At 40.5% G+C, this 15802-nt stretch overlaps 1 protein-coding gene across 1 annotated transcript in view; it reads left to right on the top strand.

Annotated features, from left to right (window-relative positions):
- Positions 1-1611: 1611 nt before the first annotated feature.
- The window catches only part of LOC129764259 (syntaxin-binding protein 5-like), a 48072-nt gene continuing 33881 nt past the window's right edge, over positions 1612-15802 (top strand). The window contains exons 1-2 of the mRNA XM_055763182.1: positions 1612-1664; positions 10177-10301. Of these exons, the coding sequence (XP_055619157.1) occupies positions 1627-1664; positions 10177-10301 (163 nt within the window). The 5' untranslated portion in view covers positions 1612-1626. The remainder of the gene's footprint in view (positions 1665-10176; positions 10302-15802) is intronic.

The raw sequence follows: 15802 nt of genomic DNA, 5'->3' as shown, positions 1-15802 counted from the left end.
CACACTTTCTCATTGATGTGTATTGTCTACATGCTGTCAAACTCGAAGTCGTGTTTTTCGATTCAACGAAAATGGAGGTGAACCAACGCGAGTCGAGAGAACAAATTCTTTCCAAACACCTGGAATTTCCTGACCTGTCGCATCGACAGTTGGGAAAAATGTTGAACATTCACAATTCAACCGTCTCCAGAGTGTTGAAGCGGTTCCAGGAGCGGTTGACGTTGGACCACGGCAAATGAGCTGGAAGAAAACCGGGACCGGAGAACAAAAAGACGGAGGGAAAGGTGAAGCGGATGATTAAAGCAAATCCCAACGTCTCAAGCCGTGATTTGGCCAAAAAGATCGGCATGTCGCACAGCTACTTCCAGAATGCAAAGAAGAGAGCTGGACTACATACATACAAGGTACAGAACTTCCCAAACCGCGATGACGGCAACATTCGACGGCTAAAACTCGGGCACGGAAGCTCTACGAGAAGATGCTGACAAAACATGGCTGCTGTGTGATGGACGACGAAACGTATATAAAAGCCGATTTTAAGCAAATTCCGGGGTTGGAGTTTTTCACCGGCAAGAGCAAGTTCAATGTGGACGACAAATGTAAGAAGAAGAGAATGTCGAAGTTCGCCTCCAAATATCTCGTTTGGCAGGCCATCTGCTCTTGCGGACTGAGGAGTGAGCCTTTCGTGACAAAGGGCACAGTAAATGGCGAGATCTACAAATCTGCGTGCCTTGAGAAGCGCCTTTTGCCGTTCTTGCAGCAGCACGACGAAGCTCCGCTATTTTGGTCAGATTTGGCATCATGCCACTATTCTAAAAGTGTCCTGGAGTGGTATGAGGCCAATTCTGTCCATTTTGTTCCAAAGGACATGAACCCGCCAAACTGTCCGGAGCTGTGCCCGGTGGAGCAGTACTGGGCAATAATAAAGCGGGAACTTCGGAAGAGCAAGAAGACAGTCAAAGACGAGAAGGACATGTTAAGAAAATGGGAAAAAAGAAACTGGTACCGGATGACACTGTAAAGACTTTGATGGAGGGCATCAAGCGAAAATGCGTTCAATTTTACACTCAAGACTCCATCGATTAACTTTTCTTTTGATTTTTGAAGTAAATATATGTATAAAACTATCCTAAAATTTTGGTTTGATTCTAAACATTATAAGAAAATTGGCATGAAATTGTCGCAATAATTTCGTGTTCGCCGAGTCTTCGAAGGATCTTTTTCTCCAACAATTTTCTAATGCGCTAGAGCATAGCAATCGGACGGCATGAGTTATGGTCAAACGCCGGTTTGCCAGGCTTTTGAATTGCTATTATTTTGACCTGTCTCCATTTGGGTGGCACAATGTTGTTTTCCAGTAGGGTATTGAATAGTCTAGCAAGCGTCTTTTCGCGATATCGGGCAGATTTTTTAGAAGAACGAATTTAATCGTTTCGCTTCCGGGTGAAGAGTTGATCGATGAAAGAAGAGCCATACAAAATTCCAGCATTGAGAAAGGTCTGTCCAGAGGTCCACCACTCGGAGACGTTTCTCAAAGAATATGTTGGGCTGGAACTGAGTCTGGACAGACATTTTTAGCGAAATCGAATATCCATCGGTTGGAGTATTCTTCACTCTCGTTGGTAGATGAGCGGTTACGCATGTTACGAGCTACCCTCCACAAGGTACGTATTGAGGTTTCATACACAGAAGGAAATAGTTAAAATAAAAATATAACAAACTTTTCGTAAAATGCAACCAATCTAGTCATTTTTTACCGTGATAGTTATTAATTTAGTCTACAATGAGAAATTGTTAAACATATATGTCAAGCAGCACCATGATTCGAAAGCCGTATATCGGCTACATTTGCACAGTAAAATACACCTGTTACAATTAAATCAAAACTCTTACTTCCGTATTTCCTTACAAAAACAATAAAAATATTTAATACGCGCTTTTCTCACCACAGTCTTCAGAAATGACACATTCAAATTTACGTACGCTATCGAGTAAAATAGACTAACCTCAGGTAGGGATATCCATTGAATCTGACATTCATTTTACAAAACACAAACATTAAATCGCTTAACTTGGCATATTAGAAAACGTATATAATGTGAGATCGAATCAAAATCATATACAATGTCGATCAAAGGATACATTGTGTACATTTGAAATCGTGTAGAGTGGAAGACCACTATTTTATTGATCACTACAGATTAAGTCCTAATTAGATGTAACAAACATCGGTTTCATGATATACACTAACGTAAAATCGATCTTTACGAAATTATTCATGTATATCAGACTTGTAATGAACATATTGATTGAATCAATGCAGTACTGCCTAAAAATGGGGTTACAATCTAATAAAATATCAATCAAAGGATATATCATGTCTATCCGAAATTGTATAGAATACTAAAACACGATTTCCTATATCATTGATGGAGTCGTATATCGGCATAACGATCATCCTGCAATATTATATACGCACATTCTATTCATTTTACATTGTATTGTATGCGTTGTATGTTATATGCATGCGTTGTATGTTATATACATCAGTTATATGCATCATATATCATCCGAATTTGTCTTCGATGTATATATATCGCCTCCAAGTATGTACAAGTTCTAAGTGCCCAAGTTCGAAAAGTCTCGGACCATCCCAACACAGTTCATTTGCACCAAGTTCCGATTTTCTGCTTTTCAAATTAATCGATTATATTTTGTATGTTGAAATTTTACTTGATGGAAGTAGATGAACAAAACATGATCTTTTTGTCATTATTGCAAGAACTTGTTTGTTTATTTATTACCAACAGGCTAGAAACCCCAATGGTAGTCTTAGTATCTAAATTGACTTTACATAAATATTGCATTAAATTACAAAATTACATTAAAAATTTGCATTGCCTAGTAAGTTGTCCAAAGTCAAGTTCTAAAAAACATTAAAAATTTACGCTTAATACAAATACGGGACAGGTTAAAGTCAAACATAGAGACTACACGGCTGAAAATGCGCAGCAGACCTGTAACAGCACCGTAAGCACCGTAGTTAGTACGCCGGGTGGGAAACCAGAGAAGTGCAGCATTCCGAAGCTGCCTTGGCCGAGCCAGAAGATTGATCCTTTGGAGAATGGCAGGACAGTCGATTCGTGAGGTTAAAACGTCAGATATCACCATGGCTCGGGCAGTGTTCCGACGCACTTTCAGAGTGTCTAAATTGATTAGCTGACAACAGCTTTCATAGCTGGGAAGGCTATACGGATCTCGCCACGGCAGTAGACGCAAAGCGAAACGGATAAACCGTCGTTGCACGTTTTCAATGCGGTACACACTGTTCTGGTAGTACGGGTTCCAGACGGCAGAGCAATACTCCAGTATGGAGCGAACGAGGCCACAGTAAACAGCCTTCAGACAGTAAATGTCTGTAAATGATTTCGTCGTTCGAAAGATAAAACCAAGTTGTCTCGATGCCTTGTTGACAATATATGCGATGTGATCCTTGTATGTAAGTTTTGCATTCATGAGCACACCAAGGTCGTTAACGCACTTCACGCGAGGTAGAACCACGTTTGAAAGCCGGTAATCGAAGGAGATAGGATTCCGTTTTCTTGCAAACGACACGACTGAGCATTTATTGGGATTCAGTACCATCCTATCCGTTTCACACCAAGCGGCAAAGAAGTCCAGTTGCCTTTGGAGGAACATGGCATCGTCAATCGATCTGATGTGGCAGAATATTTTCATGTCATCAGCGTAAAGTAATCGGGGACTCTCTAGTAGATTATTGCAATCGTTGAAGTGACATAAAAAACAAGTGGACCGAGATGGCTGCCCTGTGGTATTCCGGAAAACGATGCAAAACATGAGGATAGACGATCACCAATCTTCACGCAGTTTGCTCTGCCAGTCAGGTAAGATTGGAACCATTGCAGCAGACTACCGCAGACTCCCATGCGTTCCAACTTGGCCACTGCGATTGTGTGGTTCAGCTTGTCGAAGGCAGCTGTCAAGTCGGTATAGATGGCGTCAGTCTGGCATCCCTCCGAGAAGCCATCGATGACATGCGATGTGAAGACAAGCAGGTTCGTTGTTGTGGAGCGTCCGGGCATGAATCCATGCTGATCGTTGCTGATTAATTCCTTAAAATGGAACAACATAGACGGCAGAACTACGAGTTCAAACATTTTTGACGTGGCGCATAGGCTGGAAATTCCCCTGTAGTTGTCAATATTCGATTTGTCTCCTTTATTATGTACCGGGAACATATACGCAGTTTTCCAAAGGATCGGGAATTTTCCACTAGACAACGAAAGGCCAAACAAGTGGCGGAGCGGGGCGAGCAGCGGTTGGGCACACTTCTTTAGTATGAATGAGGGTATCCCATCGGGGCCCGCTGACCTTAATGACTTCAATTCAACTGAACATACAATAACAATACGTCCAGTTAGTGACAAGTGCTGTATATGAAAAAATGTGTTTCATTTTTATGAAACACCGGTAGAGGAAGGACCACTACCGGTGGGCTTGTGCCGTACTGCTCTAAGTTTTATTCGCATTAGTTGATTAGTTCATCACAATTGAGTGAGCGCAGCAGCGGTACGCTGTTCACCCGTGTATATCCAGGCATGTCGTTTCCCGGCAACTGCTGCTTCAGCTAAGCTGATCGTACACCGGCACCGTGCACCTGTGGGACACTACAGCTGGTTCGGTTGAAACCGGCCTAGCTTAGGTTGGTGCGCAGAAAACGTTCTGTAGCATAAAAATTAGACCTTATTTGTTTAAAAACGTCGCTGTCATTTTTCATCCCTTCTTGCATCTTCCATGCCTCATCCTCATACTGTCGAAAACGAACCATATGTCAATTCCAGCTCCTTGTTCTTGTCTTAGATAAAATTACTCGATGTGCTCAAGGCATATCTATGGAACAAGATGCGCCCGTTTGGTTACTGCACTGAGAGAAATAATTAGTAAATATGTCGTTTTTTTTGGGTAGATGGTATCAATCTATAGTAATTTTCTACCGTACTAATCAACGCATATGTCAAGCAGAAACATGATTCGTAGGCTGAATATCGACTACATTTTCCCGTCGAAAACGCACGTATTAGAATATATTATACCTCCGTATTGACAACAATAAAAAGTTGTCAATACGCGCTTTTCTCACCATTCTTCATTCCTGGTTGCATTTCCTACGCATATAACTTCCTTAGTTTTTTTACTGGGATTGATGTCGGAAGATTTTGGAGGAATATTAATAACTTTTGACTAATTGTAATGTAACCATATGCGAACATTATATGTCTTAAGCTCAAGGTCATTGTCTTGTATCCTCGCAAAACTTGTATCTTCGGTTCCATCCCATTTCGTTGACACTTTGCTTCATATTTTCCTTCAGGATGTTCAAGTAAACATTCTGATCCAATACATCATCGATGAAAACCAAATTGCCCATACATGTACTCTCATACCATCCTTCCACCACCACCATGTTTAACCCTTTCATTACGAAAGTGTGCTCCGCCAAAGCACTGCACCGAAAAGTATGCTCATCGCGCAGGTGTGATCGAAGAGCAGTATGAATTTCATGTCGTCTAAAGACGACACTCGTACACACAGCTCGTCGCGTAGATATCATCTATAGACGACAAACGTACACACAGGACGTCGCGCGGATGTTGTCTATGGACGATGCTCGTAACAAAAGGGTTAAACATTGATGTGTTTCATGCTGTTTGGAATAAACAAATTGGAGTTACTGATTTTTTTAATTGCTGAGATATGTTTGTCCCTCTGTGCTCGGGCACTCAAGTTGCCCTTCCTAGGCACATTACAAACTTTTTGTTGGTTCAATTTGGTTTTTATCGATGGCGTAATAGATCATAATGTTTACTATTCAAGTCCTGAAGGGAAATATGAAGCAAAGTGTTAACAAGATGTGATGGAATCGAGGATTCAAGTTTTGCCAAGACAATGACCCAGAGCTCAAGACATACAGAATTCGCACATGGTTACATTACAATTACTCTTCCGACATCAATCCCAGTAAAAAACAGAGGAAGTTATTTGTGTAAGAAATTTAGAAACCATAAAATTTCTGAAAATAACGGTTTTAAAAACCACTTGATGAAAAAAAATCATAAATATTCCTTACGAATACACAAAAAACTCGTAGATAAGGCGAAAGACAGCTAAAGATAGTTGCAATGAACAAGGGATACCATACTAATCATGGAATTCGGAAACTGGCCAACGCCTTCGAAATCGAGTAGAGATTACAACCAGCGTACGATTATGAGGTCTGCATGGTGGAGTACGATTACGGGGTTGAGTCACTGTATGTAACAAATGTAAACAAATCGAGTTAATGGATGCACACTATTAGTTTTCAATCAATTGTTCACATATTTATACTTTTCAACTTTCAATCACCGATAAAAAAAATCGCCAGATTCGGAGTTTGACCCTTTCATCGCGGCAGTGTGCTCCGCCGAAGTGCTACCGCTGTACGGAGCACTGCGCCGAAAAGTATGCACATCGCACTGATGTGATCGAAGAGCAGTATGAATTTCATGTCGTCTAAGGACGACGCTCGTACACATAGCTCGTCGCGCGGATGTCGTCTATAGACGACACTCGTACACACAGGACGTCACGCGGATGTCGTCTATAGACGACGCTCGTAACGAAAGGGTTAAGCATTCGACTGTTACTTCGGACGCCACTTTCCTACGACGCTCGAAATATCCGATGTAACAAAAAATCAAAACTACACAAAATTGCACTTCGGTCATTTGATTTTTTATTCCTTCAGGGTTCTGATCGCTTTTTGCGCAATACAACGAATGTTAGCTATAATACACTGCCTGTAGCGCGAAGCGCAGGTGTTTGCATTATTGTTCAGTAGTTATTTTCGAATTCGCGTACAAACGCGGTCAGTCACGACCAATGTACCAGTTTTCGCCCTGAGGCATCAATTTTAAACTTAAATTCCAGAATTATTATTGACTGCTAGCTTTTTGATCGCTGATCGCTTTTTGCGCAATGCAACGAATGTTAGCAATAATACACTGCCTTTAGCGCGAAGTGCAGGTGTTTGCATTGTTGTTCAGTAGTTAGCTCACATTTTTCCCTTATGTTCCCTCAGAACATATTACGGTGATAAGTGCTTGTAACGGAGCTTAGCGCTTATGAAGGAAGTTAGTGCCGCACCTTATCACGATTCTTACGTGGATTTTAGGTGTTGGAAAACGGGACGAGGTTTTTACGGGCAGCGATTCGTGAATGTCTTTCCCTGTCTACTTAGCTCTGGACGGTCCAAAAGAGATGCTGCCCGTCGGCAGTAGAGTGTACAAGTCACAAGGGTATCTTCTTGCAACAGCAGATGACCTCATTCGTGAGGAAAAACGAACTATAGCTACCAGTAACCAATGAAATTGCGGGAAAAAACTACGCGTTTTCGTAAGCGAGCAGCACTCAACTTTTTACTTCCGTTCTACGTAAGGATTGTCCCATTTGATATCTATCATTAGGTGACATGGTTTTTTACGCGGATTTTCCAATTAACGCGGTTTTTTTAGGAGGTACGTATCCCCGCGTAAAAAAAAACCTGGATGTATATAAAAACAATCGAAGGCCAAATCTGTTCGTAAGCGGAAAACCCGAAGAAGGTATAGTCAGATTTTAGCCTTCTTTATTTTGTTGTATTCGTCTTGTTTGTATTTTGTTTGTAAAATGTCGTCTCTTCAATATAGTGGAGAGAAAAATCGGAAAATTTCCGGAGAACTGTGAAGGAAGATCGGAAAATTTAATTCCCACATATTCGAAAATTACATTGTATAAGCGTTGTTAGTTCATCCGATGTTTGCGCTAGCGAAGTTGATTTTAACAATTTCACGTACAACGTCGAGTCACACTCGTGGCGATTAGACTGTGCCAGAACGTACAATATCGAACCTCACTCGTGGTGTATCAATATGAAATGAACATAAAGCATCATGCGTATGATATTCGTGGGACTGCTTCGACTGTGTAAGATGCACAATAGGCTGCCAATGGATGTATGGGAAAGTCGACTTTTAAATTTCAAAAAGTTACCCTATACAAAATGTTTACCACCTCGAAAAAACACCCTATGCAAAATATCAGCTCAATCGGACTCAACCCTTTCAATACGGCAGTGTGCTCTGCCGAAGTGCTACCGCTGTACGGACCACTGTGCCGAAAAATATGCACGACATATGTTCGTGAAGTATTCATAAAAAATACATTATCATCATTGTCGGAAAAAAATATGACGTTGTTGGAACGATTGAAGATTAACCCTTTCAATATAGCAGTGTGCTCCGTCGAAGTGCTACCGCTGAACGGAGCATTGTGCCGAAAAGTATGCACGTCGAGTTGTTGTGATCGATGTGCAGTATGACTTTCATGTCGTCTAAAGACTACGCTCGTACACACAGCTCATCGCACGGATGTTGTCTATAGACGACACTCGTACACACAGGACGTCGGGCGGATGTCGTCTATAGACGACGCTCGTAGCGAAAGGGTTGAAGAAGAGTGGCGCAAAGCGGTCAAAGTTTGAGTTTTTTAAAAATCGAAAAGTCACCCAAGGAAATCGGAGTATTCAAAAAATTTGTTTAATGCCAAATGTCATGAATTTGCATGATACGACACTCTGGGACTTTTTTTTGAACTATGAGACGAAACATATGATTTTGAGTACAGTAAAACCTGTTTTTGCGGTTTTTTGTGCGACTTTTTTGTGAAAAAAGCACATTTGGCTAAGTTATCGTCCATTTGTTTTTTTCCGATGGTTTATATGCATTTCAGTGCGAAAAAAGCATATTTGCGTCTCAATTGTCCACAAAACATTTCTCTCCTCCCATCTCTAAGTTTTTCTAAGTTTTTGCATAACATGATATCAACAGCATCACGATTCGGCATGTAACTAAAAGCACAAAACAGCCACGCGCAACCGAAAAGGCAAACTGTCCCATCGCAAAGTAGGGAAACAAAAGGAAATTGAACGGTGAACGGCGTGGATTTGAGATATTTTCTTGGGGGAAAATTTTTTTATGCGGTTCCTATCTACCGCACAAAAAAGTTTTTTTTCAAAATGTGTACCGAACACGGTTTTTTAAAGCAACTGGTGAAGTTTTGCACGATTTTTTTATGCGGTCCCAATCCCCCGCAAAAGAAAGGTTTGCCTGTACCAATAAAAATAGTTCATTCAGATTTTTCATCCGGAACATGCTGCGAAATGTTGATTTGCACTATAATATACCATATGCAAAACATCAGCTCATTCGAACTTCATCTATTAGTGTCACGGACATCTAAATGTGAGGTTTTTTGAAAACCAAAAAATCACCGGAAATTGGGATTTTAGTTTTTTTATGCCAAATGTCCTTGACACGTCGAGATTGCATCACTGCATCACTTTTAGTTTAGCGGAAGTCCGATCCGAACTGCATGTTTCGCATTTTGTTTTCAATTGAAAAGAACACAGCTCTCGCCGCCCAAAAATACCTTCATCACTTGATTTTTAATCAGACTCAATTACTTTTTTTTTTTTCCAAAATATATATTTTTATAAAGGCTCATATGGCGTTAGCCTCACGGGGCCGGGAGTTCAATACAATTTTTCTTATTATCTATGTTAGTAATATGTAACCGATTACTCGCGGTTGGCTCGAGGTTAGTATTACAAGTGTTTTCGTAATTGGGATGTTGCTGTCTCCAATGCTCTGTATGTGTGCCCGACACGGGATACTTCCTATTGGGATGCAGCTGACCATTAATCAGCAACGCCCCCCTAGTCCCCCTAGTCAATTACTTATCATCTAACGTTTACAGAGTCAAATTTCACGTTAAAATAAAAATTATTCTCTATATAATTAAGACAATTTGAAAATGACTAAATCTAACACTAGATTATTTGGACAGAAATTTTTCTTTCATTCTCGCTTTTATTCTTCACGAAATATCTTCAGCGCGAACAGCAGTTTTTCGATACGTTAGTGTGAGAGGTTTAGCACCTGAACTGTTTTACAAGGCGGTTCATTCAAATTTGAATAAATGACGAAAGCACTGACGGTGTGACTATACTGATATCTGCGTATATCTATCGATTCCACGTTCTAAAATAAAATTTTAATGTTTTTTTTTTCGTTTCAGCAACCAGTATAGTGATATGCTTGGAGAATTATATTCCACACACGAAATGCCAGAAGTCCCCAAGGAAAGTTTTTTCAAAGGTCTTTTTGGTTGTGGAATGAGAAATCTAGATCGTGAAGAACTATGTAAGTATGTCAGAATGTCATTGTCCAACAAATTCGACAAAATCGACAGATTTCGATAGGAAATTGCGAAGAACCTTACAATTTTTTTTCTGATGTTTGAGTGCTTTTGGGACAAAGGATACAAGAGATTCACGAGAGTTTCCTTCCTTGTTTGTTCTAGAGGGACGTTAACCCTTTCGTTACGAGCGTCGTCTATAGACGACATCCGCGCGACGTTCTGTGTGTACGAGTGTCGTCTATAGACAACATCCGCGTGACAAGCTGTGTGTACGAGCGTCGTTTTTAGACGACATGAAATTCATACTGCTCTTCGATCACACCAGCGCGATGTGCATACTTTTTGGCGCAGTGCTCCGTACAGGGGTAGCACTTCGGCGGACCACACTGCCGTAATGAAGGGTTAAACTTTGCAGTTCATTCGCCTCTAATTCATCGTGCTTGTTATTTTATTTTTCCACAATGACGGTGGTATTCTAGTTTAACCCTTTTGCTACGAGCGTCGTCTATAGAAGACATCCGCGCGAGGACCAGTGTGTATGAGTGTCGTCTATAGACGACATCCGCGCGATGAGCTGTGTGTACGAGCGTCGTCTTTAGACGACATGAGAGTGATACTGCACATCGATCACAACAACGCGACGTGCCTACTTTTCGGCACAATGCTCCGTTCAGCGATGGTACTTCGACGGAGCACACTGCTGTATTGAAAGGGATAATCTTCAATCGTTCCAACAACATCATATTTTTTCTCCGGCAATGATGATAATATATTTTTTATGAATACTTCACAAACATATGTCGATTTCCTTCAAACATTCTCCGAAATTTAACCCTTAGCAAACGAGTGCCACCGTACTCGAGACATTGAAGATATTCTGAAAAAATGGAATGCCGCCATACATGCGGATTTCGTATATATTTTCTCAAAATCCCATCAATATGGGTTTTCCTAAAACCCCATCAATATGAGTATTGATTGGAAGGGCTTGAACAGTAGAACACAGTTATTTGTCTAAAATGAAAATCAAAGATGGCGACCGCTACAAAATGGCGGATTTAATATTTTTTCAGAAATATGGGAATATGAAAATGTCAATATGGATATCAAATGAAAGGGATTGACTATGTGGCGATCCTTACTGGTCACTCCATTGTCATCACATCAGATAATTAGACCTATCCAAAGAACCACCAATATGATCCCACGATCAATAGATCTTCACAGAATGTTGAACCACACAAGCTGTAAATATAATTTAGTATACAATAGACTATCGGACATAATACAAGCGTTTAATTACTCTCGAACCGACACCGTAAAGTCCCCCAAAACTAGTAAAACACAGTTATTTATGAAAAATGCAAATCCAAGATGGCGGCCACTACAAAAGATTACATATTTTCTCAGAACCCCATCAATATGGGTATCAAATGAAAGTGCTCGACTAGTAGAACATAGCAGATCATGAAAAATCCAAATTAAAGATGGCAGCAGTCCTCAAGTAAACAATTACTTTTTAATCCTTTCGTTACGAGCGTCGTCTATAGACGACATCCGCGTGACGTCCTGTGTGTACGAGTGTCGTCTATAGACGACATCCGCGCGACGAGCCGTGTGTACGAGCGTACGTACCGTACAGGGGTAGCACTTCGGTGGAGCAAATTAGGTGAGTTAGCTGTTTCATCATATGTGCCACTATTCTATTCTAGTCACATTATTGCCCTATATCAGGGGTTCTCAAACTATTTTGGGCAAGAGACCCCTTTTCCAGAATGAAGTCATTCCTCAGACCCCCTATAGCTAAATTTCGGTACTTACGTCTCAGCGTCACTGGAGTCGAAATTCAGCAATTTTATTGTTCGCACGGACACTCAGTTATTTTGCCTTGTTGCTTGCAGCGTATTTGGCGTAATTCGAGTCGACCGCTAATCCGCCGACGGAAGCGGCGGTCTCTCGCAAACAAACCTGTGTTCCACCGATTGCACGGTTAGTTTGAAACATAGGAGATGATCCTTCAGATTGGTCCAAGCGAGCGTCAGACAGCATACGTTTGCCTGGCGCATTACGTTTGCACGGTTAATTTTTGATCTGAAACGTGACGTGAAATGTGTAGCTCCAGTGGCGTTCACACGTATTTTTTTCTTACTGAATAATCAATTTAGAAACATTGCAGTTGGTTCAATGAGTAAAATTGACATAATTTTCTCATCATATTCAACAAAATAAATAGACATGAAATTTAGTAAATATCAAGTGTAATTAATAATTATTAATACATATTACTCACAAGCTATAAAAAAAAATCAAATCGCAAACTAATCTATCCGCAACTATCAAAATATCAAAATACGGTTCAATTTTTGGTTATATCTCCTTATATCTCCGCGTTTATTGATTTTCAAATGATTCCTTCGGTTTCGGGTTGTTTCTAACCACACTGAAGCCTTTTTCCTTTTTCGGTATGATGATGGAAAAATGAGAATATATTTTTCAGGAATGTCCCACAACGTAAGATACTGTGTTTCAATATTGTGTTGTAACTAGAACTTATGACAACCTTGGTTGTACTTTTCTTGCATTATCACCTTGGCTCATACCAAGGCTGTAATATATTACGGATTCATTATCCACTGAGGAATTTGAAAATATTGTATATTCTAAAAGATCTTAGTAAAATTATTGTGTAATACGTCCAAGTGAGTAACATATGATAATGATTGTTTTCATGTTAAATAGTGTATATGTTGAAAAAACAGAGAAATTTAAAACGTGCCTGGAAAATCTGTACGCTCAAACACGTTATCTTGCACGACCTGTTCACGTTTTTTGCCTGCCGATTTTTTTTATTTTATACTTTTTGTACATTTTTTCTTTTCGTCTTGATCATGCTCATCGTCTTGTTGAATTTCAAGATGTACAGCAATAATATTTTCTTCCCTCATCGATCAATTGTAAGAGCCGGACGTCTATTGTTCGTGCTCTGTTAGTAATAAATCGAAGCTGTTTTTTCCTTCTTCTAAAGTGGTTTTTAGTTGGTTTTTTTCTGCTTTCGTCGCAAGTGAACTGCACCAAAAGCAACAGGACGCGCCTCTCTGGGAAGCCCGGATCGGTGGCCTGTTCATTCGTTCCACTGAACGCCGTCAACAAAACAGAGAAGTACAACAATAGATTTTGCCGTCGCGCTATAGTGTTTACCTTGTAGCGCGCGGCTTTGTATCGCTCTCTAAATAGGGGTGTTCAAGGTTGTTCGGACACTTATAATTAATATTTTTTTTGACGTAGGACTACGTCTAACCGGAAGATATAGGGTGTGAAATGGAAATCTAGGCACTGAACAAGTAGGAAAAAATGCAAGATTTGGAACGCTTATAACTCGAGCATTTCTCAATAGATCGCAAAGGTTTTTGCATCAATTGATAGGAAATATCAAGCATTGTTAAAATGCCCTATGTGCCCATTTTTGATTGGTCCATTTTGTGCTCCTCAAATCGTACCGACCAAAACAGGCAACCAGAGCAGCAGCGAAATAAAATGAAGCACGATTGGAAAGGAAAAAGAAAAAAATGAACGAAACATTGGTCGCAGTCTCACACATGCGTAATTCTCGAGCCAGTCAGTCAGCTTAAAAATCCCCGCTCCGCTGCCGTAACGATCATTCTCATTCAAACCGTACACCACATCGGTTCGCATCACAACACATCAACAAACCAACCCAAGCAGCCATGTCTGGACATGGTAAAGGAGGAAAAGTGAAGGGAAAGGCAAAATCCCGCTCGAACCGTGTTGATCTGGAGTTCCCCGCAAGGGTAGCTAGACCGAGCGCGTTAGTACCAGTGCACCAGTCCACCTAGCCGGCGTTATATAGTTTCGGCCGCCGAAGTGATCGAGTTAGCCGGCAAAGCTGCTCGCGACGATAAGAAAACCCGCATTCGGAACAGAACACATTCGGTTCGGTGGACATCAAGACAACAGGCAGTTGCAGCGAGGGGCGAGTGGCAAACGCAATCGCAAAACGGCATCAGGTAGCAGAAGAAAAAAGTTTGTTCCTTATACAAACTGCTTTGGTGGCAAATCCAGAACAAGGCGGCATCGAAGGCGTTCGAAATGGTTTTTTTCAAAACCACGAGTACTAAGTTTTCTAAATTGGAACCATTCCATAAAACAAGGCGCTTTTCAGGGCCATTAAACCTTCCAAAAAAGAGTTTAGGAAATACAGTTCAATGCTTTCTAAAACATTATCCAAAATAATAATAAAACACATATTGATTTTTTCATAATTTGTTTGCCAGGATCTGATGAGTATGTGAATTTGGCAGTTGTTCTGAGCTTATTGATAGTTGGGGACTTTCCTGATTATTCAATTTTCACCAATTCTTAAATTGTTTCCAGATTGAAAGTACAGTAATTTACAATTAGTTCGACATTTAGCTAATTGGACGGACATGTAATGCGACTTATTTAGTTGGACATTTTTGTAAACATAGAGATCCAAATTATGACCCCACATTGAAAGTCGACACTGTACCACTGTCATCGCAAATGTTCAATTACAGGTTAAAATCGCCTCCAATGCGACACTGAGTGGTGCTTCGGCACGTCGCATTGAATGTAATTTACTGTACAACATGTCACAGAGCTGGATGGGAAGAAATTTTCTAACTGTGAAAGCTGTGGCGAGTGGCAACAAATCGCTAAACAGGAAGGTTTAGCCGAACAAGATGGGGATATCGAGTGATAACAAAACAATAAACTCTTTAGATTGAAGATAATTTTGTGATCCTGAAAATGACCCTTTTTAGCCTGCATGTGAATCCAACGAGCGAACAAATCGTAATGAATGTATTTTTTTTTGCCATCGCTCCCTTTTAACGCTCATTCGTTCGTCTCGTTGGACTCGCCCCTCTGGCTGAGTCTGCCGATTTGTCTCTATCCTGTGAGTGTGTACCGCTAGAGTATAAAACACGCGGACCCCAAAAAAATATCTTATTTTAAATGAAAGAAAATAAAACAATATATTCAAAATATATATTTAACAAAAGCTGTCCCCTTTGTATAGTCCTACGTCACTCCGGTTATGTCCCCGACATTACCCACCCGTCTTTTTTTTGAAGAATTTTTTTTTGGAAAGCAATTTTAGTTTTGAAATATTTTTTTAGTTTACGTTAATTTTAAGTCTAAGTTAGTTTTAAGTTGAGTTTTTGCGCGCGCGCGTGTGTGTGTGCGTGTGTGTGAGAAAGTTTTTTTTTTGTTTTTCAGAAAGTTTTGCGCACCGTTTGCGCAACCGTTATGGCGTCTGCTGATGCTATTGTTGCGCGGACGCGCTATTACCAACAGTCCTCAAAGGCACCATGGGTTTTTTTCTTTCGGCCCAAGGAGAAATCGTTGAGAACTCTTGACATTTCAAGAGATTTGCTGCGTAAGTATCCGGATGTCTTGATACGTAAAGAGAGACCGGACAAACTGCGTGTAGAAGCACCGACTTTTGATGTGGCGAACAAGA

This window comes from Toxorhynchites rutilus, chromosome 1 (genome assembly GCF_029784135.1).
Source record: "Toxorhynchites rutilus septentrionalis strain SRP chromosome 1, ASM2978413v1, whole genome shotgun sequence".
In the NCBI taxonomy this organism is placed as follows: domain Eukaryota; kingdom Metazoa; phylum Arthropoda; class Insecta; order Diptera; family Culicidae; genus Toxorhynchites; species Toxorhynchites rutilus.
Note: the sequence above shows the minus strand (reverse complement) of the source record. Positions and strands in the feature narration are given on the sequence as shown.